Source organism: Mirounga leonina, unplaced genomic scaffold (genome assembly GCF_011800145.1).
Source record: "Mirounga leonina isolate KUSES-001 unplaced genomic scaffold, KU_Mleo_1.0 Mir_126, whole genome shotgun sequence".
NCBI lineage: Eukaryota > Metazoa > Chordata > Mammalia > Carnivora > Phocidae > Mirounga > Mirounga leonina.
The window spans coordinates 15,789,649-15,805,373 of record NW_023270314.1 but is presented as its reverse complement, the minus strand read 5'-3'; the positions used below and the strand labels follow the sequence as shown (position 1 = coordinate 15,805,373).

Sequence of the window (15,725 nt, the reverse complement as noted above, 5' to 3'; positions counted from 1 at the left end):
ATTACTATGTAAACATCTAAATTAAAATTATCAATAGTGGAAGCAATAAAAGATATTATCTTTATATATGCCTATATGATCTAGGAAATTATTCATTTAAATGATTATCCATTGCAAATTATTTTGTGTTCTTTCTTCTTTATATCTTTTCTTGAACTGCTAAGAAAGTTTTCTCTGTAGAGGCAGTGCGTTTTTAACATTATCATGTTAAGAATGAAATCTTTAAAGAAAAAAAAAAGATGAAATATTTATTGTATCTGTCCTTAGCTTTTAGAAATTGGTAGTGTTTTTAATTAACCTGATAAAAATATATAAGCTTGAAAATTGTTACATAGAAGTTTTTTCTTACCCTGTACCACAATTAGCACCAAATATTGTGTTTCTTCATTAGGCAATAACAGGAGTTGTGTGTTATGCCTGTAAAGTTGCCAGTACCTTGCTGCTTTATCAGGAATTAATGCGAAAGGGAATACGATGGTTGATGTAAGTAATGGATTGAAATTTGAAAATAAGTGGTAACCACCCCATCTTTGAGATACTTTTCCTCTTCAGACTACATAGGGTCAAGTGTTTGGGGTTTTTTTGTTGTTTCATTTTGTTTTGTTTTTAAAGATTTTGTTTTTAAGTAATCTCTGCACCCAGTAGTGGGGCTCGAACTCATGACCCTGAGATCAAGAGTCACATGCTCCACCAGCAGAGCCAGCCAGGTGTCCCTTGGGTCTTAGTATAATACATTTGTTTCACGTTTAGTTTACAACACATTTAGCAGTATATTTTTTCATTTGAGTCCTACAACAACCTTGTGAGACAGATAGGACAAATAGTATCTGAGTTTTAAAACTTAATGCCATGCTATACAATGTGATGTTAAATGAAATCTTTTTCCAAGGACCTTGACTGGGGCTGTCATCTCACTATCTTGGTAGGCTTTGTCATTTTTTGTTTTTTTTTGTTTTTAAGATTTTATTTATTTAGTTGAGAGAGAGAAAGAGCTCGAACAAGGGGAAGAGGCAGAGGGAGAGGGAGAAGCAGCCTCCCTGCTAAGCAGCCTGATGTGGGGCTCGATCCCAGGACCCCAGGACTATGACAAGAGCCAAAGGCATACACTCAACTGACTGAGCCACCCAGCTGCCCCAGCTTTGGTGGTGTTATAATGCAGTACAATCTGTACTTGTTCTAGAGTTTATGTCCTCAGAATCTTCCTTTCTTTCTTGCCTTTTTCCCAAATGAAGGATACTCTCAACTTTATTTTTCTAACAGCATTATTGAGCTATAATTCACATACTGTTTAATTCACCCATTTTTAAGTGTATAATTCAATGATTTTTAGTGCATTCACAGAGTTGTGTAGCCATCACCACTCATTGTAGAATATTTTTGTCACCCCAAAAAGAAATCCTGTACCCATAAGCAGTCACTCCCCATTTCCCCCATAACCTCCTAGCCCCAGGCAACCACAAATATGCTTTCTATCTATATAGATTTGCCTATTCTAGACTTTTCACATAGGTGAAATTATACGTGGGACACCTGGGTGGCTCAGTTGGTTGAGCAACTGCCTTCGGCTCAGGTCCTGATCCAGTCCTGGGATCGAGCCCCGCATCAGGTTCCCTGCTCCTCCCTCTCCCCCTACCTGCTGCTCCCCCTGCTTGTGCTCTCTCTCTCCCTCTGTCAAATAAATAAATAAAATCTTTTTTAAAAATGAAATTACTGGGCGCCTGGGTGTCTCAGTTGGTTGAGCGACTGCCTTCAGCTCAGGTCATGATCCCAGGGTCCTGGGATCGAGTCCCGCATGGGGCTCCCTGCTCTGCGGGGAGCCTGCTTCTCCCTATCCCACTCCCCCTGCTTGTGTTCCCTCTCTCGCTGTGTCTCTCTCTGTCAAATAAATAAAAAATAAATAAATAAAATAAATGAAATTACTTTTTTTTTTTTACTAAATCACTTAATATAGTTATTCTAGGTCAGAATATTGATCATCTAGTTAAGTATTCTCTTCCCCTGAAAGTAACCCTAAGAAATATTTTGTGGATGAATATAATTTGCTCTTTTTTCATGATTTGTAGATCCTTCTTTCCTCTGCTAGAAGCAGAGAATAAATGGTCTCCCTTGAATATCATGCCTCCAGTTTCTATATATCATTTGAGGCTTTTGAATTTTATATACACTTAGTAATGGCTTCATGTTCCCTGGGCTCATAATGCTCCTTGGCTTTAATGCTTGTGACAGTTTATGTATATCTGCCTCACACGTAATCTTCCCTTCTTGCAAAAACATGTATGAAGCATTTCATCATTCCTGTTCTGCTAGTGCTTTAAGAAGAAAGAAGAATGACACTTTTTTTTTTGCCTGTCACCTTTATGTTAAATCCATAAATTGATGGGGTTTTTTAGGTGTTCACATATCCAGCTTGTAAGACTATGCTTTTCTCTTTCCATTAAGAAGCCTTTTCATTTTTACTAAATAATTTCTAGAAAACTCTTTAAGTGTTGACTCTGTTTACTTTTGTGGTATTGTTACTAACAGCTCTCGTATTCTCTTGCTCTTGTTATCTACCACAGTCACTGCTCCATAAAGCTTTTATTTCTTTTACCTATTGTTTTTGGGGGTTTTTTTGTTTGTTTTTGTTTTTTTAAGATTTTATTTATTTAGTTGACAGAGAGTGATAGCGAGAGCAGGAATGCAAGCAGGGGGAGTGGGAGAGGAAGAAGCAAGCCTCCTGCCGAGCGGGGCCTGATGCGGGGCTCGATCCCAGGACCCTGGGATCATGACCTGGGCTGAAGGCAAATGCTTAACGACTGAGCCACCCAGGCGCCCCGATTTCTTTTACCTATTAACTTGTAGTTTAAGAAGTCATGAGAAAATAGTTTTTTGCTTTATTTTTTGGTTTTGGGGTTTGGTTTTTTTTTTTTAATAGTTTTTAGTGTAGATCACTGTTGATAAACTTTTTCAGTTAGTAAATATTTTAGACTCTGTGGGCCACATAGGTCTCTTCTTTGTTTTTACAACCTTTGAAAATATAAATGTCATTCTCAGCAAAAACAAGTTTAGTTTGTTGACCCTTAATGAAACCAAAAGCCCTCCAGTTTATTTACTATGTCATCCTGCTTCTTCAGAGATCATAATCTACTATGAATAATAAAAATTAATTCTGGTGATATAAAGCGTAATGCTATTTAGCTTATTCATGTGATTATAGATGCGCTTTTATTCCTTAATATAATTTTAATGCCTTAGATTTCCAAACTCTTAACTTAATAAGTAGTAATTAATGGTTTGTGCCCTGGATAAGTGTTGGGGTCACAATAATGCTTTCAGTAATAAAAAGTAAATTGGCAAGACTCAGCCCAAGAGGGAAAAAAATGAATTGGCTTTCATAATATAACAAGATTGTTAATAAATTTGTTTGAACAGTAGTAACAGCAGTATAATTAGTGATAAACAAGAGAAAACCTTTTTAAAAAACCAAATCATTCCTGGGCGCCTGGGTGGCTCAGTTGGTTAAGCGACTGCCTTCGGCTCAGGTCATGATCCTGGAGTCCCAGGATCGAGTCCTGCATCGGGCTCCCTGCTCAGCGGGGAGTCTGCTTCTCCCTCTGACCCTCCCCCCTCTCATGTGCTCTCTCTCATCCTCTCTCTCTCAAATAAATAAATAAAATCTTTAAAAAAAAAAAACAAAAAACCAAATCATTCCTTAGATAAACTAATGAGAATATTATTATTTTTTAGAGAATTAGTTAAAGATGATTATAATGAAACTGTTCACAAAAAGACAGAAGTTGTGATCACACTGGATTTCTGCATCAGAAACATTGAAAAAACTGTGAAAGTGTGAGTAGATTACTTCCTTACTAATAGTGGTTAATATTAAATATTGTCCCATTTCTCTTTAATTATTTAGTTATCCTTGGCATAATACAATATGCTATGCAAATGTTTGTATTAAGATACAACCGTAGATTAAGTTAATTCCTCACAAAGACAAAATTTAGTCGTCTCAGTAAGAAATGAACATTTGGTGGCATTTTCTCCTACCCTTTGCAAAGGAAAAGGTAATCTGACATAAAAACATCTCATTTTTTAACCTTGCAAATTAGACACTCTGAATAGGAAAATATAAAAACTGCAGTCAACAAAGGAAGTAGGAAGGGGTATTCTAGAACTGTATTTTGGTAGTATTTATAGACTTTGGGGATTACTTTTAGTTTATTATTACTTATTAATTAATCTTATCCCTGAGACTGTTTTTTGAAACAGAATGATATTTTAGATTTCCCTATTCCTAGGCTGTATTATTTATACTGCAGAGGAAATACAGTAAATGAAATCAGTATGTACTATTGACCACCATTCTGCAATCTAGTATTTTGATTATTATCCTGGCATAAGACTGTTGGAAATTGTCTTTTTTATTTTATCTCATATAAAAATTTGTTAGTAGAAGTATATAAAATTCCTTCTTCACAGAGACAGCAAGTTTTCTTGGAATCTGTTGCTTGTAGGCTTTGCATTCAGTATTTTATTCTTAAATAGTTATGATAATAAAAATTCAGATATAATTATAAAAACATCTTTTAAAATCTGTATATTCATTATGCTCATTTAATTTTTCCATACTTGTTTTTCATACAGATATGAAAAGCTGATGAAGATCAACCTAGAAGCAGCAGAGTTAGGTGAAATTTCAGACATACACACCAAATTGTTGAGAGTAAGTATTTACAAAATGATGACAGTCATTGGGACCATGCTCATGGTTCTCCTATTTGACTTTCATAACAACTCTATGAGATATAGACTGTTAACCATATTTTACAGGTAAAGAAACAAGGTTAATTGAATGAAAGGATTTTGTATGTTTTTTAAGAAAGGATATTTAATGTAAGAAATGTTTTATAGGGGCACCTGGGTGGCTTAGTAGTTAAGCGGCTGACTTCGGCTCAGGTCATGATCCCAGAGTCCTGGGATTGAGTCCCACATCGGGCTCCCTGCTCGGCGGGAAGCCTGCTTCTCCCTCTCCCCCTGCTTGTGTTCCTGCTCTCACTGTCTCTGTCAAATAAATAAATAAAATCTTAAAAAAAAAAAAAAAAATCTTTAAAAAAGAAATGTTTTAAAAAATGTATTAATACTAGTTAATCTCATATTTTATTATCATATAATACTCTTTATGGAAAAATCTAACCAAGAAACTGTCCTTGCCTTTAAAAATAAAAATAATTTTTCTGACTTTGAACTGACGTAATCCACAAAAGCAGTACGATTAAGACTTTAGACTCCTTTGGCAATGTATCATTTCTGTATTTTGCTAATCTGAATCTCACCCCATTGGTTTTATTTAGCTTTCCAGTTCTCAGGGAACAATAGAAACCAGTCTTCAGGATATCGAAGGCAAATTATCTCCAGGTGGTCTGCTGGCAGATACATGGGCCCATCAAGAAGGCACTCATCCAAAAGATAGACAGTAGGTTATATAATTTTACTGGTAGCTTCCACTCTTATTATTAAATGTCCTTTTTCACATTGACTCAGTTAATTTATTTGGATTTTTTTCCCCTACGTAGTGTAGAAAAGCTACAAGTCCTGCTAAATTGCATCACAGAGATTTACTATCAGTTCAAAAAAGACAAAGCAGAGCGAAGTAAGTAAAGTTTGCCATTTGTTAATCTAATGAATCAGCTCTACTAGTTGTAATTCAGTTGAATTAATTTGGTATATTTATAAGGGTGGCTCCTTATTTATTTCATAGACTTGATTCTGTTGGGAAAGAGATTGAATATACTAAAAATTATTCTTAAAACCGACTTTTTGAATATTTTAAATTAAGGGTCCTGAACTCTAAAATCTCTAGAGACCAGTCATGTAACAGAAAGGAATGAAATTGGCCAGTGGAGACTGAGGACGATAGGAGAGGAAATACCCATTTGAAGGGGAGAGTCACTACTCAGATTCACCAAAGTCATTGCCCAAAAATCTTCCTATTCTCAAGAGAAGCTAAAAATACAGATTTTATTAGAAATATCTTGTGGACACATAGCTCAGTCAGTGGAGCATACGACTCTTGATCTCGGGGTCATGGGTTGAGCCCCACATTGGGTGTAGAGAGTACTTAAATAAGTAAATAAGTCTTCAAAAGAAAGAAAGAAATATCCTGATTTTTAAATGTTGGCAGTTAATTTTTTTTATGTTAACACTGTACAGATCAATTAAAAGCATTTGTGAGCTGTATCTCTAACCCATGGGTCATGAGTTTATGTCATCTACTCTAAACTCTTAGTGTTTTTGAAGTCATAATCTCGAAAGAAAAAGAAGTGTGCATGATTTTGTGATTCTACATTTACAGAAGTAATATTTCTTATTTTTAGGATTAGCTTATAATGAAGAACAGATCCACAAATTTGATAAGTAAGTGTCCTTATTGTGTTTAACAGTTATTTTTGGTTATGTTATTAATATAATTCCTCTTAAAGTTGAAATTAATTATAATAAAAAATACATTTTAATCTTGGCTTTACAGAATTGTTACTGTGTGTGCACATATTTGAGGCCCGCTTGTCTGGTCCCTGGTTGAGAGGTTGAGGAGAAGGGAGAATGAGGGGGCATCTTCTATGTCATGTGCTTTGATTGCAGAAGGATAGATAATAGAGAACATAGGCAAGGACATATTTAACCTCTTTCTTAACCTTAACTTCATTAAATAAATATGTTCTGACCATTCTCCATTATGAACCTTCTCTTTCACTTCTTGCTGCTGTAATGTGTATCTTAGAAACCTTTGGCTTTCTACTATACATATTCTAAAGCCAGAACAGTCATTATTAAGAAACATAAATTTTGGGCGCCTGGGTGGCTCAGTCGGTTAAGCGACTGCCTTCGGCTCAGGTCATCATCCTGGAGTCCCTGGATCGAGTCCCGCATCGGGCTCCCTGCTCGGCAGGGAGCCTGCTTCTCCCTCTGACCCTCCCCCCTCTCATGTGCTCTATCTCTCTCATTCTCTCTGTCTCAAATAAATAAATAAAATCTTTAAAAAAAAAAAAAAAAGAAACATAAATTTTATGTATTTGAAAAGTTTTTAATGTTGGAAATAGAAACCATCACATTGGTTTAAGACTGTGATTATTTCTAAATTATAGGCAAAAACTGTATTACCATGCAACAAAAGCTATGACCCACTTTACAGATGAATGTGTTAAAAAATATGAGGCATTTTTGGATAAGTCAGAAGAATGGATGAGGTAAGTAACCTTAGTGGTTGACTGTACAATGTACAATTCAGTGTACATTGTATATTGTAAATAAGATTACTATTTCATTAGACTGCTTATTAATTGATTCTTTTTGGTTTTCAGAAAGATGCTTCATCTTAGGAAACAGTTATTATCCTTAACTAATCAGTGTTTTGATATTGAAGAAGAAGTATCAAAGTATCAAGACTATACAAATGAGGTATAACTATCAGAAGTATCTAGAAAAAAATCTTTTTCCTGTTTGGAAAAAAATACATTTCTTCTCAGTTTATATTTGAAATGATTGAAAAGAGAGAAGTGGGACATAATACACCTTATATTCAGTTCTGTTTGCCCATTTGTAATATGTGTTTTAAGCCAACTTTTCAGAACTTAGGTGTTTTACAATTAAAAGCATCTGATAAAATAAAAAATTTAATTTTTTTAAAAAAGCATCTGATAGACCATTCTTTAATCATCTATAAAAAGAGGATTTTTTATTTTATTTTTTTAAGATTTTATTTATTTATTTGACAGAGAGAGAGAGAGAGTGAGAGCAGGAACACAAGCAGGGGGAGTGGGAGAGGGAGAAGCAGGCTTCCCGCCGAGCAGGGAGCCCGATGCGGGGCTCGATCCCAGGATCCTGGGATCATGACCTGAGCCGAAGGCAGATGCTTAACGACTGAGCCACCCAGGTGCCCCAAAAGAGGATTTTTTTAAAGTGTTGATTTAGGGGCACCCGGGTGGCTTAGTCGTTAAGCGTCTGCCTTCGATCCCTGGGATCGAGCCCCGCATCAGGCTCCCTGCTCAGCGGGAAGCATGCCTCTCCCTCTCCCACTCCCCCTGCTTGTGTTCCCTCTCTCGCTGTGTCTCTCTCTGTCAAATAAATAAAATCTTTAAAATAAAAAAATATCTTACCAGGGTTTCTCAACACCCTTGGGAGAAAAGCCAGAGCCCTTTTTAAAAAAAATAAAAAAGTGTTGATTTAAGTACTATATCATTCACAGTTTTGAAATTAAAATTTAAAGCTATAAAGGGCTTATAAAATGTGTAACATTTGGGGCACCTGGGTAGCTCAGTTGGTTAAGCGTCTGCCTTCGGCTCAGGTCATGATCCCAGGGTCTTGGGATTGAGCCTCACATTGGGCTCCCTGCTCAGCGGGGAGTCTGCTTCTCCCTCTCCCTTTGCCTCTGCCTGTCACTCCCCCTGCTTGTGCTCACTTTCTCTCTGTCAAATAAATAAATGAAATCTTTAAAAAAACAAAGTGTAGGGGCGCCTGGGTGGCTCAGTTGGTTGGGCGACTGCCTTCGGCTCAGGTCATGATCCTGGAGTCCTGGGATCGAGTCCCGCATCAGGCTCCCTGCTCGGCGAGGAGCCTGCTTCTCCCTCTAACCCTCCCCCCTCTCATGTACTCTCTATCTCTCTCATTCTCGCTCTCTCAAATAAATAAATAAATCTTTAAAAAAAAATAAAAAATAAAAAAATAAAAAAACAAAGTGTAACATTTAATGTAAGATCTGTAGTTTGTACTTTGTTCAGTGATTGATGTAGGTTTTTTTGATGTTTCAGTTACAAGAAACTTTGCCCCAGAAAATGTTGGCAGCCTCCAGTGGAATCAAACATACCATGACCCCAATTTATCCATGTTCTAACACATTAGTGGAAATGACTCTTGGGTAAGAAATTTATTATTTGGGGGCGCCTGGGTGGCTCAGTCGTTAAGCGTCTGCCTTCGGCTCAGGTCGTGATCCCAGGGTCCTGGGATCGAGCCCCGCATCGGGCTCCCTGCTCTGCAGGAGGCCTGCTTCTCCCTCTCCCTCTCCCACTCCCCCTGCTTGTGTTCCGTCTCTCGCTGTGTCTCTCTCTGTCAAATAAATAAAATCTTTAAAAAAAAATTTTTTTTAATTTAAAAAAAAAGAAATTTATTATTTGGTAACTATGATGTTTCCATTCATTTTTATTTCAGTTTGTGATCTTGCTCTTTTATTTTGAAATTTGGGGTATTTGGTGTGAATACATTTGCAAATGTTATTTAATGGCTTAGTCTAATCTAGAGAACTAAAACGTAATAGAATTCTAAAACATTTCCATACTTTTTTGAGCAGAGACATTGATACTTGTTTTGTTTGTATAGTATGAAGAAATTAAAGGAAGAAATGGAAGGGGTGGTTAAAGAACTTGCTGAAAATAATCATATCTTAGAAAGGTAAGTAACACAAATATTATTCTGCCCTGTGATTTTTTTTATGCAAGGGAATACATATAGATCTATATTTGTACCTGTCTGTCTTCCTGTATTAGTAGGTTAAAGTAATGGGGAAAGGATATAAAGTCAGAACCCTTTTGTTTTGTGATTTCCATGGTGCCTTTTATTTTTATTTTTATTTTTATTTTTTAAGATTTTATTTATTTATTTGAGACAGAGAGAATGAGATACAGAGAGCATGAGAGGGAGGAGGGTCAGAGAGAGAAGCAGACTCCCTGCCGAGCAGGGAGCCCGATGCGGGACTCGATCCCGGGACTCCAGGATCATGACCTGAGCCGAAGGCAGTCACTTAACCAACTGAGCCACCCAGGCGCCCCGCCATGGTGCCTTTTAATGTGTTTGGGGTTGCTTGGATAAAGACAAGTCAGCTGTGATCGATTCCATTTTATAGTAGCACTGGTTAATAGAATTATTTGCTTATTTGAATCAGTTTGTGAAAATGAAAATCTTTTGCACATTATTTCTCATACATCTCATTAGAATCGTAATTTATTGGGGTGCCTGGGTGGCTCAGTCGGTTAAACGTATGACTCGATTTTGGCTCAGGTCATGATCTCAGGTTCAGGAGATGGAGCCCTGCCTTAGGCTCCGTGCTCAGTGGGGAATCTGCTTGAGGATTTTTCTCCCTCTCCCTCTTCCCCTCCCCATGCTTGTTTGCTCTCTCTAAATAAATAAATAAATAAATATTTGAGAGTGTACATGCACAAGTTGGGGGTGGGGGGCAAAAGGAGAGGGAGAGAGAGAATCTCAAGCAGATGCCTCACTGAGCTCAGAGCCTGAGGCTGGGCTCAGTCTCCCAAACCTGAGATCATGACCTGAGCCAAAATCAAGAGTCCGAGGCTTAACCGACTAAGGCACCCAGGTGCCCCGAATGTTATCATTTTTAATGTTTGCTGATTTGTTTAGTAAAAACGGGTATCTTATTTTAATTTGCATTTCTTTGGTTAATAGTAATATGAAGCATCTTTTTATGTTTATTCAAATTTGTGTGTGTGTGTGTAAATTGCCTTTTGATTTTAAAATCTTTTTTTCTGTTGGTTTATAGCAATTACATAGTAATTATCTAACTTTTTTATAGTACCCAATTTAGTTTCTTCACAACTTGAGCTAAATATCAGCAAAAAGAGACTATTAAGATATGCTTTAACAAACTTATATTGAATCTCTTCTGCCTTGTGACATAAAATCCTCACTTCTTAAACCATGTCGCATAAGTCACTTTCCCCTATTTTATCTGCAAATTTATTTGACAATATATGGGTGATACAACATGGCATAATCATAGCTTAAATGTTAAATGACTGCTTAAGGATTTGTGCCAGAACTAATGAGCACTGTCTCCATGTGGCTGTCTTATTATCACTTCATTTCTTTTGTATCTAAAATCACGTCATATCACCCTTCCCAACTCAGTTTCCCCTCCAATTTCCTCATTCTCTTCAGTGGAACCACCTTTTTCCTGCTCCCTTGAACATAGGTTATTTTATATATTAACTCTCTTTTTTACTGCCTTTCATCGAGTTTGGTAATCTTCCTTCAGAATGTTTCCATATTCCCCCTCTTGGCCTCATCAGACCTCCTTCCTCCTCACATGGGAGCTGTGGTGATAACCTACCACCTATCTTCCTAAGCCTAGGCTTTTCCCATCTGTCATGGCTATTAAGCCCAAACAATCTTCCCAAACACTGATCTACTGGCGTACTCCTTTGGCTCAAAAATTTCTAAACTCCTGTTACCTAAAAGGTCAAGTCTAAATTCACACTTGAATTCAAAGAGTAGAATACTCTGGCCCAGCCCATTCACTCAACTTCCTACTAGTCCCCAAAATAACATTCGGTTCTAGCAAGGTTGCATTCCTTACTGTCCGTTGAGTATGTCAAACTCCCAACTCCTTATCTTTGCTTTTCTAAATCCCACCCCACCAAGAAGAAGTTATCCAGTTTTTCCTTACTTTCTAGATCACATCCCTCACCCTTTTCTCTTAAGAAGTCCTCCCAAGGGGGGCCTGGGTGGCTCAGATGGTTAAGCGTCTGCCTCCGGCTCAGGTCAGGATCCCAGGGTCCTGGGATCGAGCCCTGCGTCGGGCTCCCTGCTCAGCGGGCAGCCTGCTTCTCCTTCTCCCTCTGCTGTTCCCCCCCGCTTGTGCTGTCCGGCACACACGCGCACTCTCTCTCTCTCTCTTTCTCTCTCTCTCTCTGTCAAATAAATAAATAAAAATCTTTGGGAAAAAAAAAAAAGGAAGACCTCCCAAGCCACCGATTGGTATTTTTTTCACGTATTTATAATAATATCACTGTGTTTCAGTAAGAAATAGAGCAAATCATAGTTGCTTTAACTCTTTAACAGCTTGTTCATCTGAAAAGTCTCCTGTATTCTTCTTTAAAATATTGGGGGCCAAATAAATGAATCATCTGAGATTTCCTTTTTTCTTTTGTGTTTTAGGTTTGGCTCTTTAACCATGGATGGCGGCCTTCGCAATGTTGACTGTCTTTAGCTTTCTGGGAAGTTTGAGAACAGTTTTAATTTGCACAAGAAAATAATGTTGGGGCATTAAATGAATGCCTCTATAAGTGGTCTCTTATTTCTACAATTCAGTATTTGGTGTGGTCATGTAAATATGTACAATATTGTAAATACATTAAAAAATATATAAATTTTTGGCTGCTGTTAAGATGTAATTTTACCTTTTAACATTTATAATTAAATGAGGACATTTGACCTCAGTGAGCACTAGAAGAAAGCCATGACCTATGATATGTTGAAATACTAATCCTCTACTCTTCTGAGTGAGGCTGAGTTCTACATCTCTGACTGCCTACTGGAAACATTTTTTAAATGGAACCAAAATTGTCATCCTTACAAATCAGAAAAGACTAATAGTTGACATGTTTATAAGTGATAGAATGGAGAAGTGGCTTCTTTGGGTAAGGAGCTGAACCAAACCACTGTTTTACTAGGATCACAATTTTGGGGGAAGGATAAAGTGACATTTCATTTTACAAGGTGCCCAGAACCCAGTTATCATCATATGTGTTTAATTTCAGATAAATTATTGAGCAGAATTTTTAAAGTGATGTAATTATTAAAAACTGTTCGTTTTATTTTGGCCATAAGTGTACAACTGTCTTAAAAATTTTAGGATTATTTCCACTGTTTCAAGCTGTATATTTTTTGTTTAATTTAATTCCACTTATTCCATCATGAAAAAATATCAATAAATTTCTCAGTTTTAATGTAAAAGTTTGTATTTTTCTGTGTACAACAGTTTGAGAAACAAAAGTCTTTTGAAAGAAATAATATCTGTGGTGATTGCAAATCATTCTCAGACTACTGGATATAAGGACAGTTTTGTTTCTCTTCTAAATCTGATTCTAATTTAGTATAAGTTCTCCAATTAATTTATGCTATCTGGGGGACGCCTGACTGAGCCACCCAGGCACCCCTGGGCATTCTTGCTTTTAATATTTTACCTTCAAAAATACAATCCTGGGGCGCCTGAGTGGCTCACTTGTTAAGTGTCTGCCTTCGGCTCAGCTCATGATCCCAGGGTCCTGGGATCAAACCCCGCATCGGGCTCCCTGCTCCGTGGGAAGCCTGCTTCTCTCTCTCCCACTCCCCCTGCTTGTGTTCCCTCTCTCGCTGTGTCTCTCTCTGTCAAATAAATTAAAAAAACAAAAACAAAAATACAGTCCTCATTCAGAACATTTTAAGTTAATGAATACATGGTGATACTAGTCTGCTGATCTAATAACCTGGTAAGTTACATCTACAGTTTAGTAGCCTTTTTTTCATTACTGAGATATATTTTCAAAAGGTAGGGATTAATGATATAAAAATAGTATACAGTTAGTGGATTTAACTCTTTATATAAGCTATAGTTCTAACAAGAAATAAAAAATGAAATAAGTGAACATAAAGCATATGGGAAAAAGGATATTTTTGAGTAAATAAAAAAGGAATTAGAGGTTAGGGAAGAAATGTGAAAAATAATCCCATAACATCTTCTGAAGTTCCAGGTTCTATTATTTTGGAAATTACCAAATACTATATAATTGGCTTTTAGACCTAATTACATTATGTCAAGCAGGATGCCTCTATTCTTAGATATAAAAGATCTTAAAATATTTATTTCAAAAAATATTTATCAATAAATTATCCAGAAAGGAATTATAATAATCTTGGATTTATCTTGCTTTCCTGTTACTTTTTTTAAGCAATAATTTCTGTGGTGTTCTGTGCTAAAAATAAGAGGTAAGTTGTTTGGAATTAAGAAAGGCACTATCAGTAGGAATAAGCAATCTCAACTGATATATCAAAAATTTATTCTCCCTTCAGAATCATAGTTACAACCAGGATTAGTCTGCTATTTCTGATTTCACCCCACTCAGAAATGCCTATTATACATTGTGCTTTGTCTTTCAGAAGTGCTGTAGGAAATTTACTCAAATGTTTAAAACTCAAGTGCTGAAAATATAAAGTGTTGAAAATATAAAGGAGTTGTAACGCTGTTGTTTTAGCTGGATCCATCATCCACATCCCATTTTTTTTAAAGATTTTATTTATTTGAGAGTGAGTGAGAGAGAGCATGAGCCGGGGGGAGGAGCAGAAGGAGAGGGAGAAGCAGACTCCCCACTGAGCTGGGACCCCGATTTGGGACTAGATCCCAGGGTCCTGGGATCATGACCTGAGCCAAGATGCTTAACTGACTGAGCCACCCAGGTGCCCCCACATCCCATTTTTAAGAGGACTAAAGTTGGGGCTCCTGGCTGGCCCAGAGAGCATGCAACTCTTGATCTCGGGGTCATGAGTTTGAGCCCTACATTGGGGGTAGAGATTACTCAAAACAAAACAAAACAAAAAAAAGACCAAAGTATCTTCAAAAGCCTTACACTTGTTTTATTTGGACTTCCTCCCCAGTTGTCACTTACAGGAAGACTCAACGTCCAAATCCTAAGGAATACCAAAAATGGAATAGAAAACAAAGACACCGACGTGGAAATAAAAACTGGTAATAATATCGTTTGTGTTTTTTAGCATACAGATCACCAAAAATTTAGTGTGTATAAAAGCACAACCCAAATATTACATCAGGATGTTTAGGGACTAAGCAAGCTATCATAAGTTTGACATAAACAGAATGTGCAAAGACTAGTGGTTAAACATAGCTTCAGGTGAGAACCTCAGTCCCAGTTGCTTAGTAGAGAGCTAGACATTAGTGTCTGCTGAAATAATACACAATAATATTAAAGGTCTAGAAAAATATTCAACAAAGGGTCAAATTCCAAAACAGGACCCTAGAAAAAATCTTGTTCTTTTACACATTTCTTGGCTTATAAGAATCAAATTTTTTTTTTCTGGAATAAATTCCTGCCAGAGTTTAAAATACATAATCATGTTTTCACTGGAAAAATTTTTGGTCTGTACAGAGTAAAACATTTTTAATTTGTACAAAACAAATGCGATCCAGGCTATGGCTTTGGGAGGTAGCTCGTTAATCACCCAAGTCCTACCAATTGCACTGAAATTCTGCTGGATGCTGAACTTTAGTGGATACTGATTACTTCGCTCCTCTGTGAAAGTAATTGTGTTTTTCTGAAGCGGTGGGGTGGGGGGGTCTATGCTTAAAAATTATCAAGTGTTATAATAGGTTAGACTTTCTGAAGCTTAAAACTCTTTCTTTAGAAAGAACATCTATTAATACCAGTTTCTAGTTATGAGGGCTAAGGTCTAAAGGACAAACCAAAGGAATGACAGGGGAAGGGGATTTAGGGCTAACAGGTGGTCCCCAGACATATTGGCTGGAAGAGAGTTCACAGCTAAAGTGTCATATGTGGGTGTTACTGTGTTTTCCTCATCCATATACTCTATAGGGAATCATTCTGGAACATTCATAGTTCTGGCTATGGCCATAAAAAGTGACTTCAACAAGACCTTCAGAAGAATAGCTCGTCTCTTTTACTGGTTCCCCAAATCACTGACCTGCTCAAAGAATCGGAAATCCAAATTGGTCTGGAGCCAAGGTAGAGGTAAGTTATCTCAAGCTAATGCTTCATTTCAAATGTTTTTTGTTTTTGTTTTGTTTTGATTTCTGTTACTAAAATGGAGCCTCCCTCAAGTACAGAGAAAAAATAAAGCTCTTAGGGGTGCCTGGGTGGCTCAGTCGTTAAGCATCTGCCTTCGGCTCAGGTCATGATCCCAGGGTCTTGGGATCGAGCCCCGCATCAGGCTCCCTGCTCCTC

At 37.1% G+C, this 15,725-nt stretch overlaps 1 protein-coding gene across 2 annotated transcripts in view; it reads left to right on the top strand.

Moving 5' to 3' along the window:
* The window catches only part of TBK1 (TANK binding kinase 1), a 41,310-nt gene extending 28,584 nt beyond the window's left edge, over positions 1–12,726 (top strand). Inside the window, exons 11-21 of one of the 2 annotated variants that reach the window (XM_035002226.1) lie at positions 392–483; positions 3,727–3,828; positions 4,630–4,708; positions 5,337–5,458; positions 5,559–5,635; positions 6,360–6,399; positions 7,128–7,229; positions 7,344–7,440; positions 8,790–8,896; positions 9,355–9,426; positions 11,929–12,726. In XM_035002226.1, the coding sequence (XP_034858117.1) occupies positions 392–483; positions 3,727–3,828; positions 4,630–4,708; positions 5,337–5,458; positions 5,559–5,635; positions 6,360–6,399; positions 7,128–7,229; positions 7,344–7,440; positions 8,790–8,896; positions 9,355–9,426; positions 11,929–11,980 (942 nt within the window). In that variant the 3' untranslated portion in view covers positions 11,981–12,726. The remainder of the gene's footprint in view (positions 1–391; positions 484–3,726; positions 3,829–4,629; positions 4,709–5,336; positions 5,459–5,558; positions 5,636–6,359; positions 6,400–7,127; positions 7,230–7,343; positions 7,441–8,789; positions 8,897–9,354; positions 9,427–11,928) is intronic. The other variant, XM_035002227.1, reaches the window with a different exon arrangement.
* Positions 12,727–15,725: the final 2,999 nt, after the last annotated feature.